The following is a 23,828-nucleotide window of genomic DNA, read 5'->3' as shown; positions in this document are numbered from 1 at the left end:
CACACACAGACACACGCACGCACACAGACACACACAGACACACACGCACGCGAACACAGACACACGCACGCGCACAGACACACACAGACACACACACGCACGCGAACACAGACACACACACAGACACACACACAGACACACACGCGTGTATGCATTATAATCTTCACCGCCACCGTCATCACATTCATCACCATCTCACTCTTGTCACTCTCGTCACGCCGTCACCCCCCCGTGCCCCCCCGTGCCCCCCCGTGCCCCCCCCCCCCGTGCCCCCCCCCGGTGCCCCCCACCTGAGTAGTCACGCTCCTCTGGGCTCTCTGCGGGGCCCTCGCGCTCCACGGGGAAGAGCAGCGGGCACACGAGGCCCTGGCTGGGCTGCTGGTAGGTGGACACCAACTCCGTGAGGCTCGCAAAGCGAATCGTCTGCACGCCCTGAGACGTCTACGACACCAAAGCCATCCACAACATCATCAACAACATCAACAACAACAAAATCAATCAACTACAACATCAACTACAACATCAACTACAACATCATCAACTACAACATCAACTACAACATCATCAACTACAACATCATCAACTACAACATCAACTACAACATCATTAACAACATCAACTACAACATCATTAACATAATCAACAACATCAACTACAACATCATTAACAACATCAACTACAACATCATCAACTACAACATCAACTACAACATCATTAACATCATTAACAACATCAACTACAACATCATTAACATCATCAACAACATCAACTACAACATCATCAACAACATCAACTACAACATCAACTACAACATCATTAACAACATCAACTACAACATCATTAACATCAACTACAACATCATTAACAACATCCACAACATCATCATCCACATTAACTACAACATCATCATCAACTATAACATCATTAACAAATCCACAACATCATCAATAACATCAACAACAACAAAATCAACTACAACATCAACTACAACATCATTAACAACATCAACTACATCATCATTAACAACATCCACAACATCATCAACTACAACAACATCAACAACTACAACAACAACATCAACTACAACAACTACAACATCAACAATTACATAATTAACAACATCAACTACAACATCAACTACAACATCATTAACATCAACAACATCATCAACTACAACAACATCATTAACAACATCAACTACAACATCATTAACAACATCAACTACAACATCATTAACAACATCAACAACATCAACTACAACATCATTAACAACACCAACTACAACATCATTAACAACATCAACAACATCATCATCAACTACAACATCATTAACATCATCATCAACTACAACATCATTAACAACAACATCAACTACATCATTAACAACATCAACAACATCATCATCATCAACTACAACATCGTTAACAACATCATCAACTACAACATCATTAACATCATCATCAACTACAACATCATTAACAACATCAACAACATCATCATCAACATCAACTACAAAATCATTAACAACATCAACAACATCATCAACTACAACATCAACAAAATCATCAACATCAACTACAACAACATTAACAAAATAAAAAAAACATCAACTACAACATCATTAACAATATCAGCAACAATAACTACACCAACTTCAATAACATCAACATCAACTACAACATCTGCATCATCATCATCATCTAGAACATCATCAACTACATCATCATCAACTACATCATAATCAACACCAGATACAATAACATCAACATCAGTAACAACATCAGTATCATCAACAACCAATACACCAACATGATCAGCATCATCAACAACTACAATAACATTAACTGCATTTACAACATCGAAAACAACTATACCAACTACAATTACATTAACAACATCCTCAACCTGATCAACATCCTCAGCCTGACCAACATCAACAAGTACAAGTACTTCAACTATATTATCATCATCAACTACACCATCTACAATAACATCAACCACATCACAAATATCAACAACATTCACTCCAATAGAACATCAACATCATCATCAACTTCATCAACGCTGATAACATCAACAACAACATTATCAGTGGGGGGTGAGTGGGGGGGTGAGTGGAGGTGAGTGGGGGGTGAGTGGGGGGTGAGTGGAGGTGAGTGGGGGTGAGTGGGGGGTGAGTGGAGGTGAGTGGGGGTGAGTGGGGGGGTTAGTGGAGGGGTGAGTGGGGGTGAGTGGAGGTGAGTGGGGGGGGGGGGTGAGTGGAGGGGTGAGTGGAGGTGAGTGGGGGTGAGTGGGGGGGTTAGTGGAGGTGAGTGGGGGTGAGTGGGGGGGGGGTTAGTGGGGGTCAGTGGGGGGGGTTAGTGGAGGTGAGTGGGGGGCGGAGGTGAGTGGGGGGGGGGTGAGTGGGGGTGAGTGGGGGTGAGTGGGGGGGTTAGTGGAGGTGAGTGGAGGTGAGTGGGGGGGGGAGTGGGGGGGGTTAGTGGAGGTGAGTGGGGGGGGAGTGGGGGTGAGTGGGGGGGGGTTAGCGGAGGTGAGTGGGGGGGGGAGTGGGGGGTGAGTGGGGGGTGAGTGAGTGGGGGGTGAGTGGGGGTGAGGGCACACAGGATGTTGAGTGTGACGCTCTCTCTTCCTGGAATGCGAGGAAATCCTAGAGAGCATCTCACTCACCAATACTCACTCACTCACCAATACTCACCAATACTCACTCACTCACCAATACTCACTCACCAATACTCACTCACTCACCAATACTCACCAATACTCACTCACTCACCAATACTCACTCACCAATACTCACTCGCTCACCAATACTCACTCACGAATACTCACTCACCAATACTCACTCACCAATACTCACTCACCAATACTCACTCACTCACCAATACTCACTAATACTCACCAATACTCACTCACCAATACTCACTCACCAATACTCACTCACCAATACTCACTCGCTAATACACTCACTAATACACTCACATCCTCACTAATACACTCACATCCTGACTAATAGAGACTCACATCCTCACTAATAGAGACTCACACCACACTCACATAATCACGAAAACACAATCACACTCACAAAACCCCCGTGTAGCCTTAACAGACTGTCGGGGCAAGTGCTGTTAGCGAGTAGCAGCTATGAAGGCCGGCACGGCACACGAGGGGGTGGGTGGCCAGCACCACGCCCGACCGCCTTTGTCTCCCCAGTGACGATGTTTACACACCGCACTAGGTACTCATTTGAGGCCGAGTCGACCTAGGGAGGTCCAGGACCGGTTCAGATAATCGTCACCGCTGTTGGCCGTGAGCGGGAATCGAACCCGGGTCGCCAGGTTCATAGCGCAGCTATATGGGGGATCTTTAGCTTTGTCTCTTGTCTTGCTGGTGGTTGTGGTAGTGGTGTGATTGTGGTGGTGGTGGTGATTGTGGTGGTGATTGTGGTGGTGGTTGTGGTGGTGATTGTGGTGGTGGTTGTGATGATTGTGGTGGTGATTATAGTGTTGATTGTGGTGGTGGTTGTGATTGTGGTGGTGGTTGCGATTGTGATGGTGATTTTGGTGGTGGTTGTGGTGGTGGTTGTGGTGGTGATTGTGGTGGTGGTTGTGATAATTGTGGTGGTTGTGGTGGTGGTGATTGTGGTGGTTGTGATGATTGTGGTGGTTGTGGTGGTGGTGATTGTGGTGGTTGTGGTGATGGTGATTGTGGTGGTTGTGGTGGTGATTGTCGTGGTGGTTGTGATGATTGTGGTGGTTGTGGTGGTGGTTGTGGTGGTGGTTGTGGTGGTGGTGATTGTGGTGGTTGTGATTGTGGTGGTGGTGATTGTGGTGGTGGTGATTGTGGTGGTTGTGATGGTCATTGTGATGGTTGTGGTGGTGGTTGTGGTGGTGGTGATTGTGGTGGTGGTTGTGATGATTGTGGTGATGATTGTGGTAGTGGTTGTGATGATTGTGGTGATGATTGTGGTGGGTTTGATTATGGTGTTGATTGTGGTGGTTGTGATTGTGGTGGTTGCGATTGTGATGGTGGTTGTGATGATTGTGGTGGTGATTATGGTGTTGATTGTGATGGTTGTGATTGTGGTGGTGGTTGCGATGGTGATTTTGGTGGTGGTTGTGGTGGTGGTTGTGGTGGTGGTTGTGATGATTGTGATGTTGTGATGGTGGTTGTGATGATTGTGGTGATTGTGGTGGTGATTGTGGTGGTGATTGTGGTGGTGGTGGTTGTGGTGGTGATGATGATGATTGTGGTGGTGATTATGGTGTTGATTGTGGAGGTTGTGATTGTGGTGGTGGTTGCGATTGTGATTTTGGTGGTGGTTGTGATTGTGGTGGTGGTTGTTGTTGTAGAAACAGCGGATCACCTGCACGGCCAGTGTTCCGTCCTCATCTGGCAGGATGCGGTAAGTGTGCACGTGGTTCTGGAACCTGGCCAGACGCACACACACGTGTTACTACACACACAGACGTGTTACTACACACACACACGTGTTACTACACACACACGTGTTACTACACACACGTGTTACTACACACACACACACGTGTTACTACACACACAGACGTGTTACTACACACACACACACACGTGTTACCAGACACACACACACACGTGTTACTACACACACACACGTGTTACTACACACACACACGTGTTACAAAAACAACAACAACAACCGCCATTCGCCACTAAGTGGCGGTGACGTTACCACGACGCTTGTGCCAGGCTATGTGCACCTTGAGGACACGTGAAGTGTCGAACGCCCGCTGGCAGGAGGTCACGGGGCAGACCCAGGTGCCACGGGTCGACTCACTGAGATGACTGGCTGATGCACCACCTGTGCCCCCTACTGTGCCAAACTGCTGTGCTTTAGCCACCCGGCGCTCCGCTCGTTGTTGTGAGCGTCGCTCCTCCGCCCTCCGTTGTTGTTGGAGGGCAACTGCCTCCAACTGCCCAATAGCGTCCTTCACGAGCCTCCTCCACAGAGGCGGAATTTGACACCGCTGGTACCAGTCATCGGCAAGTCCACTCAGCTCCACGTCCTCCTGTACCACATCACTCCATCTCTTCTCTAGCCCGTGCCGCGCCCGTTTAGCCCCCTCGATCCGGCCGAACAAAAGCTGTTTCGGCATGCGGTGGCTGGGCATGGGAGCTACATGACCCAGCCAACGCAGCTTTGCCTGCCGGAGGAGCTCACCGATGGGACCTTGCCCAGATCTTTCAAGGATTTGTGAGCTCCTCACACAATTCCGCCTGGTTAAACCCAGGATGGATTATAGGCAGGCCAGCCTAAATGTTTCCAACCGGCGAAGATGCTCCATTAAGGGGGTCCACGTTTCGCAAGCGTAGAGAAGGGAGGGAATGACCGTGGCCGAGAAGACCTGAAGCTTAGTGCGGAACGACAGACCAGGTAGCTTCCACACAGCGTTACGCAACCGATGAAAAAATATTGCCGCTCGACTGTTTCAGAGTGAGACCTCTGCTGTTATACTGGAGCCGGTCATAAGCACACTGCCCAGGTATGGGAAACTCTCCACTCTCTCCACAACTGCCCCATCACCGATTGGGAGTTGTGGGGGTGGAGTGTCCGATGGTACAAAATACCCAGGCAGGTGCTTAGTTTTGGTGGGGCTGATGGTGAGGCCCCATCTCTTAGTGGCATGCTCCAGTCTCAGCAGCAGCATCTCCAACTCCTCCTCTGATTGAGCAGCTATTACCAAATCATCAGCATACATAACGTGGTTGAGCAATAGGGAGCCATCCCTTGACCGCACCCGGGCATCGATCAGCCTCCCATTATATCTGCACCAAATGGAGATTCCCCCGGTACAGCTATTGAAGGCTTCACGAACTACGTGGTCAAAATAGATGTTAAATAATGTGGGAGCCAGAGGACATCCCTGTCGCACCCCAAGGTGTACAGGGAATGGCTCTGACTCCCGGCCACGTAGTTTTACCCGGGCCTGCTCACCATCATGAAGGTCCTTAATGATCGTGAGCAGAGGCTCAGGGACTCCAAAAGCACGAAGAACAACCCAGAGCCCAGGCCTACTGATGGTATCATAGGCCTTGACCAGGTCAATAAAGCAGAGATGTAGGTCTTGCTGGAATTCCCTACACCTCTGCTGTAGCAGACGGACAGAAAATATGGCATCTGTGCAGGACCGCCCTTTCCTGTTTCCGCATTGGGGCTCCGCAAGCCTCTCCTCAGCGTGCCTGACAAGGCGATGTTGAATAATCCTTGCCAGGACCTTTCCCGGCACACTGAGTGAGATGCCCCTGTAGTTGTTACAGTCTGTGCGGTCCCCCTTCTTAAAGAGGGGGACCACCAGGGCATCCTTCCAATCCTGCGGAACCCGTCCAGTGGTCCAGACTGTTGTTATGATGTCATATAGGGCAGTCTGTGCACAAACGCCACCCCCCTCAGCATTTCGCTTGGGAGATCATCTCTGCGCGCTGCCTTTCCTGGTCTCAGACTCCGGATCGCTTTCTGTACTTCCTCAACAGATGGTACTTCAGCCAGCCACTCACAGGAGGTGACTTCTTCCAATATTTGAGGCACCGCAGCCTCAGCAGGGTCATCCTCACTTTGTGCCATGATGTTTTCCTGGCTGAGGGATTTTCCCTCCCCCAGGACCTCACAGAAATGCTCAGCAAATCTGCAAACCTGTTCCTGGGGGTCGGAGATTGGATCACCGTTTTTTCCCCTAATGATGGTAATAGGTGTGGCGCTACAGGTTACTTTTTTGATAGAGTTAAATAGAGATTTGTGATCGCGGGCCACTGAGGCAGACTCCATCTCTTCAGCAACCCGCGACCACCACCCATCCTTGCAGCGCCTCACGGCTCTCCGAACACACAGACACACACACAGACACACACACAGACACACACACAGACAAACACACACCCACACACACTTACACACACTTACACACACACAGACACACATACACAGCCACACACAGACACACACAGACACACACACAGACAGACACACACAGACACACAACACAGACACACACACACAGACACAGACACACACACACACAGACACCCACACACACAGACACCCACATACACAGACACACACACACACAACACACACACACAACACACACACACACAGACACCCACACACACAGACACCCACACACAGACACCCACCCACACACACAGACACCCACACACACACACACAAAACACACACACAACACACACACACACAGACACCCACACAGACAGACACACACAACACACACACAGACACCCACACACACACAGACACCCACACACACAGACTCACACAGACACCCACACACACACAGACACACACACAGACACCCACACACACAGACACAGACACCCACACACAGACACCCACCCACACAGACACCCACACACACAGACACCCACACCCACACACACACAAAACACACACACAACACACACAGACAGACACACAGACACACACACACACAGACAGACAGACAAACAGACACCCACACACACAGATACCCACACACACAGACACACACACACACACAGACACCCACACACACAGACACCCACACACACAGATACCCACACACACAGACACCCACACACACACAGACACCCACACACACACAGACACCCACACACGCTCAGGGACTCACTGAGGCCCCCCGCTCAGGCCAAAAGGAATCCCCCCAAGTTCCACCGAACCCCTCCCCCCCTAGACCCCCCCCTAGCCCCCCCAGCCCCCCCCCAGCCCCCCGTGAGTGACGCACGGCGATCGGCTCACGGCAGCAGCTTGCAGACAGCGCCTGCTGCTTCCTGTTCCCAGGCACCGCGCGTCCCCCTCCCTCCCACCGCCCCCATTGCCCCCTAACCCCCCTCCCCTCCCATCACCCACTCCCCCTTTCCTCCAGCAGTGGATCGAGCACGGTCATCCATAGTAGAAGTTGTTTCTGGGTGAGGTGGCGTAAATGTATGAATGTTGTGTGGTCGTTAAACCCCCCACCACCCGGCACAGACAGCGAGCAAGGGGGTTGTCACGTGACCAGAACGTGGCCATCACTAGTACAGCACTCGTGTGTAGTAGTGTAGTGTGTAGTGTAGTGTGTAGTGTAGTGTGTGGTGTAGTGTGTAGTGTAGTGTGTAGTAGTGTAGTGTGTAGTGTAGTGTGTAGTAGTGTAGTGTAAAGTGTAGTGTGTAGTAGTGTAGTGTGTAGTGTATAGTGTAGTGTGTAGTAGTGTATAGTGTAGTGTATAGTGTAGTGTATAGTAGTGAAGTGTATAGTAGTGAAGTGTATAGTAGTGTAGTGTATAGTAGTGTAATGTTGTATAGTAGTGTATATAGTAGTGTAGTGTATAGTAGTGTAGTGTATAGTAGTATAGTGTATAGTGTAGTGTATAGTGTAGTATACTAGTACAGCACACTGGTGTCTTGGAGAGCCAAGCCACAACATTTACAATCTGAGTACGACGTTTCGCCAGTAATTACAACCAGCTTCATCAGGCGACAGCCAGATTTGATCTGTACTCGTGACGAATTGGCCACGTTCTGTTTCTGTGACAACCCTGGCTAGTTGGGTGTGTCGGGTGGCGGCGGGTTTTCACGACACATTTATATATTTACGCCACCTAACCCCCCCCAAAAAAACCTCTATTACGGATGATATTGGTCGCAAAAGCCTTCTACGTGTTAAACTAAACAGACCACAGTCAATGGCAAGGTGGAGAGGCCTTGATCCAGCAGTGGATCGACCACGGCTCGCTTAGGGCCCAATTGAGACGAGCTTCCGGTGTACTTGAGGAATGAAAAATATTCCAACAATGTTACAATGAGGCAGACGGTGGGGAGGGGGCAGAGGTCATGGCCACCGTGGAGTGAGTTGGTGGTGGTGGTGGTCGCAGCCCGCTCACCCAGTGACTCACTCACGCAGACAAGCCGCAGGCTCACGCAGACTCAAGCAGAGCCCCCGTAGCCTCACACGGCGGAGACCCGTAGACTCACACAGAGACCCGTAGAGTCACACAGAGACCCACAGATTTACGCAGAGACCCATAGAGTCACACAGAGACCTGTAGACTCACACAGAGACCCGTAGCCTCACACAGCGGAGACCCGTAGACTCACACAGAGACCTGTAGACTCACACAGAGACCCGTAGACTCACACAGAGACCTGTAGACTCACACAGAGACCCGTAGACTCACACAGAGACCCGTAGACTCACACAGAGACCCGTAGACTCACACAGAGACCCGTAGACTCACACAGCGACCTGTAGACTCACACAGAGACCCATAGACTCACACAGAGACCCGTAGACTAACACGGCAGAGGCCCACAGACTCACACAGAGACCCGTAGACTCACGCAGAGACCCGTAGACTCACACAGAGACCCGTAGACTCACGCAGAGACCCACAGATTCACGCAGAGACCCATAGAGTCACACAGAGACCTGTAGACTCACACAGAGACCTGTAGACTCACACAGAGACCCATAGACTCACACAGAGACCCATAGACTCACACAGAGACCCACAGACTCACGCAGAGACCCGTAGCCTCACACAGCGGAGACCCGTAGACTCACACAGAGACCTGTAGACTCACACAGAGACCCACAGACTCACACAGAGACCTGTAGACTCACGCAGAGACCCGTAGACTCACACAGAGACCCGTAGACTCACACAGAGACCCGTAGACTCACGCAGAGACCCATAGACTCACTCAGAGACCCATAGACTCACACAGAGACCCATAGACTCACACAGAGACCCATAGACTCACGGAGAGACCCATAGACTCACTCAGAGACCCATAGACTCACACAGAGACCCATAGACTCACACAGAGACCCATAGACTCACGCAGTGACCCATACTCACAAAGACCCGTAGACTCAAGCAGGGACCCATAGACTGACACACAGACCCACAGACTTATGCATAGACACCATAGACTCACACACAGACCCATAGACTCAAGCAGAGGCCTGTAGACTCACGCATAAACACCATAGACTCACGCAGAGACCCATAGACTCACGCAGAGACCCATAGACACACAGAGAGACCCGTAAACTCGCGCAGAGACTCATAGACTCACACAGAGACCCATAGACTCACACAGTGGAGACCCATAGCCTGACACAGAGACCCATAGACTCACACAGAGACCCGTAGACTCACACAGAGACCCATAGACTCACACAGAGACCCATAGACTCACACAGAGACCCATAGACTCACACAGCGGAGACCCATAGCCTGACACAGAGATCCGTATACGCACGCAGAGACCCGTAAAGTCTTGGAAGAGGTGGGGACACCCACATTTCCCCCCACCACCACGTGCGCCCAAACCAATCGACACATTTAGACTGCTGGGCAGATAGCGGTTGTTGGGCGGGGGGTGGAGTGGGGGGGAGATTGGATGCGGGGATTTTAGAAAACATTCCCACCACTGGCACAGGAAGATGGAATGTCCATCTCGATGACGAATTGCAAGTGCAGCGAAGCTCCCAGTGGCTCACAAATATCGGAAGGAAGGAGCGTTCCAGACGGACGCAGCAGAAGCATCGCAATGAGAAGGCGCCGGGCGGTGATGTGGGCGACCGTCTTTGTTCCGACGGCTTCGCCACGAAAGCCGCCACCGCCACGGGGGTTACCGGAGTTGGCGTGGCGATGGTTTCATCGTCATCGCCCCCGTCGTCCTCATCAGCAGCAGCAGCAGCGAGGTGCCGTGTGGTTCATTCCCACGGCAAGGGGCGAATCTCGCCACCGAGGAAATCAGCGGTGACAATCCCCACAGCGGTGCCCGAGGCCGCGGGATGCCGATGGGCTGAGTCAGCCGCTCCCCCACCCACCCGGCCAGGATATGACCTCGTGACCTTTCGCTGGGCCACCTGGCCAAATTTTTTTTTTTTAAATAACAAGTGTCCAGTTTCTATCGGCGCGGCCGATCCTACAGCGTGAGGGGGGGGGGGCGATGTTGCTGCTGCTGCTGTGGTCTGGCCTAGGGGGGGGCACCCCCAGTGGCAGCTGTCCCTGCGCGGCACAGGGCGATCAATCACGCAGAATGAAGACGCTGATGCTGTGTGTCACAGACACAGCCTGTGGTAATTTCACATTAAGGGGGCGATGTTGCTGCTGCTGTGGCCCGGCCGAGGGGGGGCACCCCCGGTGGCAGCTGTCCCTGCGTGGCACAAGGCTCACCATGACGCAGGAGGAAGACGCCGATGATGCTGCTGCTGCTGCTTTTTTCGAGCTTGGCAAATCCGAGGGCGTGACGGGGCAGGCAACATTTCGCCATAATTCACCGGGGTGGCACCGCCAGAATCGAGCGATGAGCCCCCCCCCCCCCCCCTAAAAGTCAGTTACCCAGAGTGCAACAAGGAGCCTGGCCAACGGGGGCACCGTCAACACAGATACGCAGGCTGCCCGCTGCGTCAGCTCTCCACCCGCCCCGCCGTCCACTCCACCCACAATCAGCTGACCCTCCTCACAGCCAGGAGGACCGTCACCCCCCCCACCGTCCACTCCACCCACAATCAGCTGACCCTCCTCACAGCCAGGAGGACCGGTTCTGATATCTCCGCACGCGATATCGCTCAGTCGCAACGCGGGGGCTCTGCCGACACGTGCATGAGGCGGGCCGCCGACTGATGGCCAAGCCAACACCTCGGGAAGAGTCAAGGTCCGTTCGGGGGGGTCGCTCGCCGGATTCACTCCGGCCGCTTGCTCGCTCACCGGATTGACTCCAGCTCCTCGTCACTCTGCCATCACCATTACCACGGCTACTGCCACGGCTACTGCCACGGCTACTGCCACCAACGCGCGGAGACAGGAGGAGGATTTCTCCACGCCTCTGTGGCTGCCGCCTGATGATGCTGCCGCTGGTCGTCGTCGTCATCAGCGGTGAAACGTCGCGGCTACTCCAATTGTAAACGCTGCAGAGGGTTCCCCTCTCGAGGCGCACAGCGGCCGGTGAGAGCTGAACTAGCTACCGATTGGCCACGTTCTGCTCACGTGACAAACCCCTTTCTCATCAGCTGTGTCGGGTGGTGGCGGGTTTAGCGAGACATTCATGCGATCTAACCCAAGACGAAAAGAAGAACAACATCCCTCAACGATATCTAGCAGCGAAATGACGGCGATTCTAAATGTGCAAGGAAAAACCGCAGGACCCGGAGAAAGATCCAGGCAACTGCGGGGAGAGACACCCACAAGCTCCAGATACACAGCAGCAGCAGGAGGTGTCAAGGTCGGGATCGAACCCACGACCTCCTGCACACCAGGCGAGATAGTTAACATCTCCTAGCCACCGTGATGGTGATGATGAGAGACGCAGACTCCAAGTATACAGCAGCAGGGGTCAGGGTCGGGATCGAACCCACGACCTCCTGCACACCGGGCGAGGTAGTCGACATCTCCTAGCCACCGTGATGATGATGATGATGAGAGACGCAGACTCCAAGTATACAGCAGCAGGGGTCAGGGTCGGGATCGAACCCACGACCTCCTGCACACCGGGCGAGGTAGTTAACGTCTCCTAGCCACCGTGGCGACGATGATGAGAGAGAGACACGCAGACTCCAAATATACAGCAGGCGTGAGGGGTCGGGATCGAACCCACGACCTCCTGCACACCGGGCGAGGTAAACATCTCACTGGATATCTGTGAACAAGAGCACCAATGCTCATCGGATTTTTCCCAGATAAAGATTCTCATTGGGTGGCTCAGGGCTCTAACCAGGAGTCGAGCACCACCTAAGCCGCTGCTGCCGCGATTTGAGAATTCCACACAAATCCAGCGAGTCACGTGGGGCCCAGCGAGTCACGTGGGGCCCAGCGAGTCACGTGGGGCCCAGCGAGTCACGTGGGGCCCAGCGAGTCACGAGGGGACCCCCCCCCCCCCCGTCGTCACGTGCTGACGAGCAATGCCGGGTGGGGAACGCGATCTCAGCGTGACCCTGGGTCCGCACCACCTGCGCTAGGGGCCTGGGGCCCTGGGGACCTGGGGACTTGGGGACCTGGGGCCCTGGGGACTTGGGGACCTGGGGTCTTGGGGGCCTGGGGACTTGGGGACCTGGGTACTTGAGGACCTGGGTACTTGGGGACCTGGGGCCCTGGGGACCTGAGGACTTGGGGACTTGGGGACTTGGGGACCTGGGGACTTGGGGACTTGGGGACCTGGGAACTTGGGGACCTGGGGACTTGGGGACCTGGGGACTTGGGGACCTGGGGACTTGGGGACCTGGGGACTTGGGGACCTGGTGACCCCACCCCCTCTCTCCCCAGCTGTACTCTCACACACCACGGTACGCGTGCAGTGCTACGAACCCGGTAACCCGAGTTCGATTCCCACTCCCGGACAAAATCAGTGACGATTATTTGAACCGGTCCTGAGCTTCCTCTATGTCGACTCGGCCTCAAATGAGTACCTGGTGCGGTGTGTAGTAAACATCGCCACTGGGGGAGACAAAGGCGGTCGGGCGTGGTGCTGGCCACCCACCCCCTCGTGTGCCACAGTGCCGGCCTTCATAGGTGCTCGCTAACAGCACTTGCCCCTACAGTCTGTTAAGGCTACACGGGGGATCTTTGTCTTAGCTCACACTCTCACGTGTGTGTGTGAGCTCACTCCTTTGACTCAGCGGATATTTCCCAGAGTGCACCCCTCAATTACGAGTTCCCCGACGTTCCACCAACGTTGTGAAACGTTGGTGGAACGCGCGCCCTGTAGCTACAGCTGTGTGTGTGTGGTGTGTGTGTGTAGTTACAGCTGTGTGTGTAGCTACAGCTGTGTGTGTGGTGTGTGTGTGTAGCTACAGCTGTGTGTAGCTACAGCTGTGTGTGTAGCTACAGCTGTGTGTAGCTACAGCTGTGTGTGTAGCTACAGCTGTGTATAGCTACAGCTGTGTGTGTGTAGCTACAGCTGTGTGTGTGTGTAGCTACAGCTGTGTGTAGCTACAGCTGTGTGTGTGTAGCTACAGCTGTGTGTGTGTAGCTACAGCTGTGTGTGTAGCTACAGCTGTGTGTGTAGCTACAGCTGTGTGTTTGTAGCTACAGCTGTGTGTAGCTACAGCTATGTGTCTACAGCTGTGTGTGTAGCACAGCTGTGTGTGTGTAGCTACAGCTGTGTGTGTGTAGCTACAGCTGTGTGTGTAGCTACAGCTGTGTGTGTGTAGCTACAGCTGTGTGTAGCTACAGCTAGCTACAGCTGTGTGTAGTTACAGCTGTGTGTGTAGCTACAGCTGTGTGTGTGTAGCTACAGCTGTGTGTGTAGCTACAGCTGTGTGTAGCTACAGCTAGCTACAGCTGTGTGTAGCTACAGCTGTGTGTGTACCTACAGCTGTGTGTGTGTAGCTACAGCTGTGTGTGTGTAGCTACAGCTGTGTGTGTGTGTAGCTACAGCTGTGTGTAGCTACAGCTGTGTGTAGCTACAGCTGTGTGTGTAGCTACAGCTGTGTGTAGCTACAGCTGTGTGTGTGTAGCTACAGCTGTGTGTGTGTGTAGCTACAGCTGTGTGTAGCTACAGCTGTGTGTGTGTAGCTACAGCTGTGTGTGTGTAGCTACAGCTGTGTGTGTAGCTACAGCTGTGTGTGTAGCTACAGCTGTGTGTTTGTAGCTACAGCTGTGTGTAGCTACAGCTATGTGTCTACAGCTGTGTGTGTAGCACAGCTGTGTGTGTGTAGCTACAGCTGTGTGTGTGTAGCTACAGCTGTGTGTGTAGCTACAGCTGTGTGTGTGTAGCTACAGCTGTGTGTAGCTACAGCTAGCTACAGCTGTGTGTAGTTACAGCTGTGTGTGTAGCTACAGCTGTGTGTGTGTAGCTACAGCTGTGTGTGTAGCTACAGCTGTGTGTAGCTACAGCTAGCTACAGCTGTGTGTAGCTACAGCTGTGTGTGTACCTACAGCTGTGTGTGTGTAGCTACAGCTGTGTGTGTGTAGCTACAGCTGTGTGTGTGTGTGTAGCTACAGCTGTGTGTAGCTACAGCTGTGTGTGTAGCTACAGCTGTGTGTGTGTGTAGCTACAGCTGTGTGTGTGTAGCTACAGCTGTGTGTGTAGCTACAGCTGTGTGTGTAGCTACAGCTGTGTGTGTGTAGCACAGCTGTGTGTGTGTGTAGCTACAGCTGTGTGTGTGTAGCTACAGCTGTGTGTGTGTAGCTACAGCTGTGTGTAGCTACAGCTGTGTGTAGCTACAGCTGTGTGTAGCTACAGCTGTGTGTGTAGCTACAGCTATGTGTGTAGCTACAGCTGTGTGTGTGTAGCTACAGCTGTGTGTGTGTGTAGCTACAGCTGTGTGTAGCTACAGCTGTGTGTAGCTACAGCTATGTGTGTGTGTGTAGCTACAGCTGTGTGTGTAGCTACAGCTGTGTGTAGCTACAGCTGTGTGTGTGGTGTGTGTGTAGCTACAGCTGTGTGTAGCTACAGCTGTGTGTGTGTAGCTACAGCTGTGTGTAGCTACAGCTGTGTGTGTGGTGTGTGTGTATAGCTACAGCTGTGTGCAGCTACAGCTATGTGTAGCTACAGCTGTGTGTGTAGCTACAGCTGTGTGTGTGGTGTGTGTGTATAGCTACAGCTGTGTGTGTAGCTACAGCTATGTGTAGCTACAGCTGTGTGTGTGTAGCTACAGCTGTGTGTGTGTGTAGCTACAGCTGTGTGTAGCTACAGCTGTGTGTGTGGTGTGTGTGTGTATAGCTACAGCTGTGTGCAGCTACAGCTATGTGTAGCTACAGCTGTGTGTGTGTAGCTACAGCTGTGTGTGTGGTGTGTGTGTATAGCTACAGCTGTGTGTGTAGCTACAGCTATGTGTAGCTACAGCTGTGTGTGTAGCTACAGCTGTGTGTAGGGAGCGGTAGTGTAGTGGTTACTGCGATGCGCTACGAACCCGGCGACCCGAGTTCGATTCCCGCTCACGGCCACAAACACCGGTGACGATCATCTGAACCGGTCCTGGGCATCCCTTTGGTCGACTCAGCCTCAAATGAGAAGCTGCTACGGTTGTGCGAACATCGCCACTGGGGAGACAAAGGCGGCCGGGCGTGGCACTGACCACCTCGTGTGCCGTGCCGACCTGCTACTCACTAACAGAACTTGCCCCAACAGTCTTTGTCTTTGTACAGGCTGTTCTCCTGTAATGCGGTGGTAGTAGCAGAAGTTCAACGTTCATAGACTGCACGGTTGGCTACGTACGGTGTGAAAGAAGTTCAACGTTCATACACAGCACGCATGGTTACGTACGGTGTGAAAGAAGTTCAACACACCGAGCACGCATGGTGCAGCTGGGTTGTGTCACGCAGCGCTTTGAACGCCGGCGGTCTGAGTTCGACTCCCGTACTACGGCGTGCGTGGTGAAGTATGGTCAAACGGCTCTCACAGCCGGCAACGGCTTGGGGAGTCCTTCATCCGGCAATGGATTTGAGGTGGCCAATTTTTATTTGTAATTCACAACGCCCCAGAGTCGTTTGCTCGTCGTTAAGGCCCCAATTAGTGGCAGCGCGTGGGTTTGAATGGCCTCAATCGTGGTGCACGCACCAGGCTAGACTTCGAAAGCTTTACGCGCTAAACGATTGTTTGACCTGACCAGGTGAGGCCCGACTGAGCTGATGTGGAGCTCTTTTCCATCACGGGCGATGGGACCGACGGAATGGCGGCTTGTCATCACCACCACCGCGTGGAAATGTTGAGCAGGAGCCAGACTCTCGACAAACGCGTGGGGTGACGTTGACTCAAAATGCGGATGGAGGGGAAAACCGGAGGGGGGGGCTGGAGAAAAATCCACGCGAATACGGCGAGAGAGACACCGCAGACTCCAAAAATACAGCAGGGATTGGGATCGAACCCACGACCTCCTGTACACCAGGCGAGGTAGTTAACATCTCATAGCCACCGTGATGATGACGAGAGAGAGAGACGCAGACTCCAAATATACAGCAGCAGGCATCAGGGCCGGGATCGAACCCACGACCTCCTGTACACCAGGCGAGGTAGTCAACATGTCCCAGCCACCGCGGCGATACGTCAACAAGCCCGACCCTGCTGATGAGACCCCAGGATTCTAAACCGGCGCGAGGTCAGCTGGCTTGAGCGGAAGCAGCTGGGTAGTATTTGTAGTCGGCGGGCGAGCAGGCGGACGGACGACCCGCCAGGGATGGTGCACGGGCACACGGTGGGTCTCACGCTCAGCGCTCACGAACCGCACAGGGGCTCCCGTTAACCAGTGGACCAAGGAGCTTGCCTCCCGCGGGGCACCCAGGAGGCAATCATTTCTTGACCTCGCCAGGCAAGGCCACCCTGGCTGTTGCACAACGAAGTGGCTCTCGTCCGCTACAGCGGGGTTTGGTGCTAGACGGAGCGAATCCAAATGGTGCGTCGTAAAACCCGCCACAACACCCGGCAGAGCCTGATTAGCCGGGTTCGTCACGTAAACAGAACGCGCCGGTGTGCTGGAGATTAAGCCCACAGCATTTGCCAGCGTGCCGAACCAGCAGCAGATTGGCACGTTTCGCTTACGTGAACAAACCTTACTAGGCGGCGGTGTTCTCTATAAACGCGTGGTGACGCTGATTCCTAAAGGTGGAGGGGAAAAACCGGAGGAGAGTTGAGAGAGGAGAGAGACGCAGACTCCAAATAAACAGCAGGCATCATCAGGGTCGGGATATGAACTCCATAGAACCCCCAAAGGTAATCCCATAAAGACCTCAAAAGTAATGCCAGAGAGACTCCAACAGTAATCCCAGAGAACCCCCGAAAGTAATTCAAGAAAAGACATAAAAGTAATCCCAGAGAAACCCCAAAGTAATCCCAAGGAAACCACAAAAGTAATTTCAAAGAAACCACAAAAGTGATCCCAGAGAAACCCTAAAAGTGATCCCAGACAAACCCCAAAAGTAATCCCAGACAAACCCCAAAGCAATTACAGACAAACCCCAAAAGTAATCCCAGGCAAACCCCAAAGTAATCCCAGACAAACCCCAAAGTAATCCCAGACAAACCCCAAAGTAATACCAGACAAACCCCAAAGCAATCCTAGACAAAAACCCCAAAGTAATCCCAGACAAACCCTAAAAGTGATCCCAGACAAACCCCAAAGTAATCCCAGACAAACCCCAAAGTAATACCAGACAAACCCCAAAGCAATCCTAGACAAAAACCCCAAAGTAATCCCAGACAAACCCTAAAAGTGATCCCAGACAAACCCCAAAGTAATCCCAGACAAACCCCAAAGTAATCCCAGACAAACCCCAAAGCAATCCTAGACAAAAACCCCAAAGTAATCCCAGAGAAACCCTAAAGTGATCCCAGACAAACCCCAAAGTAATCCCAGACAAACCCAAAAGTAATCCCAAACAAACCCCGAAAGTAATCCCAGAGAGACCCAAAAGGAATCCCCGCGAGACCCCACGAGCTCCCAGAGGGACTCGGATGATCCCCTGAGGAATTTCATCATCACAAAGGTGACCCCGTCCCGTCCACCTGGTCCTCACCCCTCCCAGGGGTCCCCTCCACCCTGACCCTGCTGGGAGCCCAGACGAGCCCCTAGGGCTGGACCAACAGGCCCCACAGGCCCCACACACACACACGTTTACACTCCCGTGGGGGTCCCCTGGGGGTCCCGTGGGGGTCCCGTGGGGGTCCCGTGGGGGTCCCCTGGGGGTCCCGTGGGGGTCCCCTGGGGGTCCCGTGGGGGTCCCGTGGGGGTCCCGTGGGGAGTTGCGTGGCTTTGGTGGTAAGTGAAGGTCCCTTGGGGTCCCTCTGTGGGGAGAGTGAAGACCCCCACGGTGGGTGAGTGAAGACCCCCTTGGTGGGTGAGTGAAGACCCCCACGGTGGGTGAGTGAAGACCCCTTTGGTGGGTGAGTGAAGACCCCCTTGGTGAGTGAGTGAAGACCCCCTTGGTGGGTGAGTGAAGACCCCCTTGGTGAGTGAGTGAAGACCCCCACGGTGGGTGGATGAAGACCCCCTTGGTGGGTGAGTGAAGACCCCCTTGGTGGGTGAGTGAAGACCCCCTTGGTGGGTGGGTGAAGACCCCCTTGGTGGGTGAGTGAAGACCCCCTTGGTGGGTGAGTGAAGACCCCCACGGTGGGTGAGTGAAGACCCCTTTGGTGGGTGAGTGAAGACCCCCTTGGTGAGTGAGTGAAGACCCCCTTGGTGGGTGAGTGAAGACCCCCTTGGTGAGTGAGTGAAGACCCCCACGGTGGGTGGATGAAGACCCCCTTGGTGGGTGAGTGAAGACCCCCTTGGTGGGTGAGTGAAGACCCCCTTGGTGGGTGGGTGAAGACCCCCTTGGTGAGTGAGTGAAGACCCCCACGGTGGGTGGGTGAAGACCCCCTTGGTGGGTGAGTGAAGACCCCCATGGTGGGTGGGTGAAGACCCCCATGGTGGGTGAGTGAAGACCCCCTTGGTGAGTGAGTGAAGACCCCCTTGGTGAGTGAGTGAAGACCCACTTGGTGGGTGAGTGAAGACCCCCTTGGTGAGTGAGTGAAGACCCCCTTGGTGAGTGAAGACCCCCTTGGTGGGTGAAGACCCCCATGGTGAGTGGAGACCCCCTTGGTGAGTGAGTGAAGACCCCCATGGTGAGTGAGTGAAGACCCCCTTGGTGGGTGAGTGAAGACCCCCTTGGTGGGTGAAGACCCCCATGGTGGGGGTTAGTGGATGAAGGCCCCCCCCCGTCCCCCCCCGTGCCCCCCCTCTCCCCCCCCGTGCCCCCCCCGTGCCCCCCGTGCCCCCCCGTGCCCCCCGTGCCCCCCCCCACTCACAGCAGGCACAGCGCGAAGGCCCCCGGCACCGACTCGCTGTCCCGCAGCAGGAAGGAGCCGTCCCGGGCCGCTCGACCCAGCAGCTCCTCGGCGCGCACGCGGCTCAGGTCGCGGTGGTACCACGGGGAGCCGCTGCAGCACCACGCGCTCGTCGTCATGGCGACTCCTCCTCCTCCTCGTCGTCTACCTCGTCTACCTCCTCCTCGTCGTCTACCTCGTCTATCTCGTCTATCTCCTCCTCCTGCTCCTCCTCCTCCCCCTCGTCGTCTACCTCGTCTATCTGCTCCTGCTCCTGCTCAGTGTCCCTTCCTTAGGGTGCCCCGTGTCCGAGTGTGTGTGTGAGTGTCTAAGTGTGTGGGTGAGTGTGTCCGAGTGTGTGGGTGAGTGTGTCTAAGTGTGTGTGTGAGTGTCTAAGTGTGACTGAGTGTGTCTAAGTGTGTGGGTGAGTGTGTCTCAGTGTGACTGAGTGTCTAAGTGTGTGGGTGAGTATCTAAGTGTGACTGAGTGTCTAAGTGTGTGTGTGAGTGTCTAAGTGTGACTGAGTGTATAAGTGTGTGTCTAAGTGTGTGGTTGAGTCTGTCTCAGTGTGTGGGTGACTGAGTGTCTAAGTGTGTGGGTGAGTGTCTCAGTGTGTGTGTGAGTGTCTAAGTGTGTGACTGAGTGTCTAAGTGTGGGTGAGTGTCTAAGTGTGTGTGTGACTGAGTGTCTAAGTGTGTGGGGAGTGTCTAAGTGTGTGACTGAGTGTCTAAGTATCTGACTGAGTCTCTAAGTGTGTGGGTGAGTGTGTCTAAGTGTGTGGGTGAGTGTGTCTCAGTGTGTGGGTGAGTGTGTCTAAGTGTGTGGGTGAGTGTCAAAGTGTGTGGGTGAGTGTCTAAGTGTGTGGGTGAGTGTGTCCAAGTGTGTGGGTGAGTGTGTCTAAGTGTGTGGGTGAGTGTGTCTAAGTGTGTGGGTGAGTGTGTCTAAGTGTGACTGAGTGTCTAAGTGTGTGAGGGAGTGTGTCTCAGTGTGTGGGTGAGTGTGTCTAAGTGTGTGGGTAAGTGTGTCTAAGTGTGTGGGTGAGTGTGTCTAAGTGTGTGGGTGAGTGTCTAAGTGTGTGGGTGAGTGTCTAAGTGTGGGTGAGTGTGTCTAAGTGTGTGGGTGTGTTTAAGTGTGTGGGTGAGTGTGTCTATGTGTGTGGGTGAGTGTGTCTAAGTGTGTGGGTAAATGTGTCTAAGTGTGTGGGTGAGTGTCTAAGTGTGTGGGTGAGTGTCTAAGTGTGTGGGTGAGTGTGTCTAAGTGTGTGTGTGTGTCTCAGTGTGTGGGTGAGTGTCTAAGTGTGTGGGTGAGTGTGTCTCAGTGTGTGTGTGTGTCTAAGTGTGTGGGTGAGTGTGTCTAAGTGTGTGGGTGAGTGTGTCTAAGTGTGTGGGTGAGTGTCTAAGTGTGTGGGTGAGTGTCTAAGTGTGGGTGAGTGTGTCTAAGTGCGTGTGACTGAGTGTCTAAGTGTGTGGGTGAGTGTGTCTCAGTGTGGGTGAGTGTGTCTAAGTGCGTGTGACTGAGTGTCTAAGTGTGGCTGACTGGTTGTCTGACTGCCTGTCTGACTGTCTATATGTCTGTGTGACTGTCTTGATGACTGTACTGTCTTGTCTGTCTGTATATGTGTGGTGTGACTGTGTCTGTGTCTATCTCTGTATATCTGTGGTGTGACTGTGTGTCTGTGTCTATCTGTGTGTGTCTATCTGTACTGTTTGTGTCTATCTGTGTGTCTGTGCTGTGTCTGTGTCTATCTGTGTCTATCTCTGTGTCTGTGTCTATCTCTGTGTGTCTATCTGTGTGTATGTGTCTGTGTGTCTATCTGTGTGTATGTGTCTATCTCTGTGTCTATCTGTGTCTGTGTCTATCTCTGTGTGTCTATCTGTGTGTGTGTCTATCTGTGTCTGTGTCTATCTCTGTGTGTGTCTGTGTGTATGTGACTATCTGTGTGTCTGTGTCTATCTGTGTGTCTCTCTGTACTGTGTGTGTCTATCTGTGTGTCTGTGTCTGTGGTGTGTCTGTGTCTATCTTTGTGTCTGTGCTGTGTGTGTGTCTATCTGTGGTGTGTGTGTCTATCTGTGTGTTTTGTCTATCTGTGCTGTGTCTGTGTCTATCTGTGTGTCTATCTGTGCTGTGTGTGTCTATCTGTGGTGTGTGTGTCTATCTGTGTGTTTGTGTCTATCTGTGCTGTGTCTATCTGTGCTGTGTCTATCTGTGTGTCTATCTGTGCTGTGTGTGTCTATCTGTGGTGTGTGTGTGTGTCTATCTGTGTTTGTGTCTATCTGTGCTGTGTCTATCTGTGTGTCTATCTGTGCTGTGTGTGTGTCTATCTGTGGTGTGTGTGTCTATCTGTGTGTTTGTGTCTATCTGTGCTGTGTCTGTGTCTATCTGTGTGTCTATCTGTGCTGTGTGTGTCTATCTGTGGTGTGTGTGTCTATCTGTGTGTGTCTATCTGTGTCTATCTCTGTGTGTCTATCTGTGTGTCTATCTGTGTGTCTGTGTCTATCTGTGTGTGTCTATCTTTATGTGTCTATCTGTGTCTCTATCTGTGTCTGTGTCTATCTGTGTGTCTATGTGTGTGTGTATCTGTGTGGCTGTGCTGTGTCTATCTGTGCTGTGTCTATCTGTGTGTATGTGTCTATCTGTGTGTCTGTGCTGTGTCTATCTGTGCTGTGTCTATCTGTGTGTATGTGTCTATCTGTGTCTATCTGTGTGTATCTATCTGTGTCTGTGCTGTCTATCTGTGTGTGTGTGTCTATCTGTGTGTGGCTATCTGTGTGTCTATCTGTGTGCGTCTATCTGTGTGTCTATCTGTTTGTGTCTATCTGTGTGTCTATCTGTGTGTCTGTGCTGTGTCTATCTGTGTGTCTATCTGTGTGTGTGTCTATCTGTGTGTCTATCTGTGTGTATGTGTCTGTGCTGTGTCTATCAGTGCTGTGTCTATCTGTGTCTATGTGTGTGTCTATGTGTGTGTCTATCTGTCTGTGTGTATGTCTGTGCTGTGTCTATCTGTGTGTCTATCTGTGTCTATGTCTGTGTCTATCTGTGTGTCTGTGCTGTGTCTATCTGCCCACCGTCATAGTCAGACACGTTTCCACAATTCCAGCGCTGGAACTTCGTCTCGCGTCGCCCGGCATCGCCTCGTCGCCCCTTCCTGCCCAACTTCTCTTCCCTTCGTTACTTGGGCGTTACTTTGACGTTACTTTGGCGTTACTTTCCCGCGTTACTCTGCTCGGCCGTGGAGCTCAGACGAGGGAGAGGAAGCGTCGTGCTCGTCCATCAGGGCACCCCCTTCCTCCCGAAGCCATTGATCACATCGACAACATCGCCACCATCAACATCGCCAACAACCAACTCCAGCAGCAGCAGCAGCAACTTGGGCTGGGCTGGTTCAATGCCTCCCAACTCCACGCCTCCTCGCTCCCGTGCGTCACTCCTCCCCCTCTCTCTACACTCCTCCCCCTCTCTCTACACTCCTCCCCCTCTCTCTACACTCCTCCCCCTCTCTCTACACTCCTCCCCCTCTCTCTACACTCCTCCCCCTCTCTCTACACTCCTCCCCCTCTCTCTACACTCCTCCGCCTCTCTCTACACTACTCCCCCTCTCTCTACACTCCTCCCCCTCTCTCTACACTCCCCCCCCTCTCTACACTCCTCCCCCTCTCTCTACACTCCTCCCCCTCTCTCTGCACTCCTCCCCCTCTCTCTACACTCCTCCCCCTCTCTACACTCCTCCCCCTCTCTCTACACTCCTTCCCCTCTACACTCCTCCCCCTCTCTCTACACTCCTCCCCCTCTCTCTACACTCATCCCACTCTCTCTACACTCCTCCCCCTCTCTCTACACTCCTCCCCCTCTCTCTACACTCCTCCCCCTCTCTCTACACTCCTCCCCCTCTCTCTACACTCCTCCCCCTCTCTCTACACTCCTCCCCCTCCCTACACACTCCTCCCCTCTCTCTACACTTTTCCCCCTCACTCTACACTCCTCCCCCTCTCTCTACACTCCTCCCCCTCTCTCTACACTCCTCCCCCTCTCTCTACACTCCTCCCCCTCTC

General features: G+C 53.1%; 1 protein-coding gene across 1 annotated transcript in view; it reads right to left on the bottom strand.

Annotated features, from left to right (window-relative positions):
* The window catches only part of LOC116957855 (phosphatidylinositol 3,4,5-trisphosphate 5-phosphatase 2), a 99,070-nt gene extending 75,841 nt beyond the window's left edge, over positions 1-23,229 (bottom strand). Inside the window, exons 1-3 of the mRNA XM_076054135.1 lie at positions 19,762-23,229; positions 4,364-4,427; positions 291-441 (exon numbers count right to left, since the gene is read on the bottom strand). Coding sequence (XP_075910250.1) covers positions 291-441; positions 4,364-4,427; positions 19,762-19,919 — 373 coding nt within the window. The 5' untranslated portion in view covers positions 19,920-23,229. The remainder of the gene's footprint in view (positions 1-290; positions 442-4,363; positions 4,428-19,761) is intronic.
* Between the last annotated feature and the right edge of the window lie 599 nt (positions 23,230-23,828).

This window comes from Petromyzon marinus, chromosome 64 (genome assembly GCF_048934315.1).
Source record: "Petromyzon marinus isolate PM22_M1 ecotype Great Lakes invasive population chromosome 64, UKy_Petmar_22M1.pri1.0, whole genome shotgun sequence".
Lineage (NCBI taxonomy): Eukaryota > Metazoa > Chordata > Hyperoartia > Petromyzontiformes > Petromyzontidae > Petromyzon > Petromyzon marinus.
This window is presented reverse-complemented; position numbering and strand designations above follow the sequence as displayed.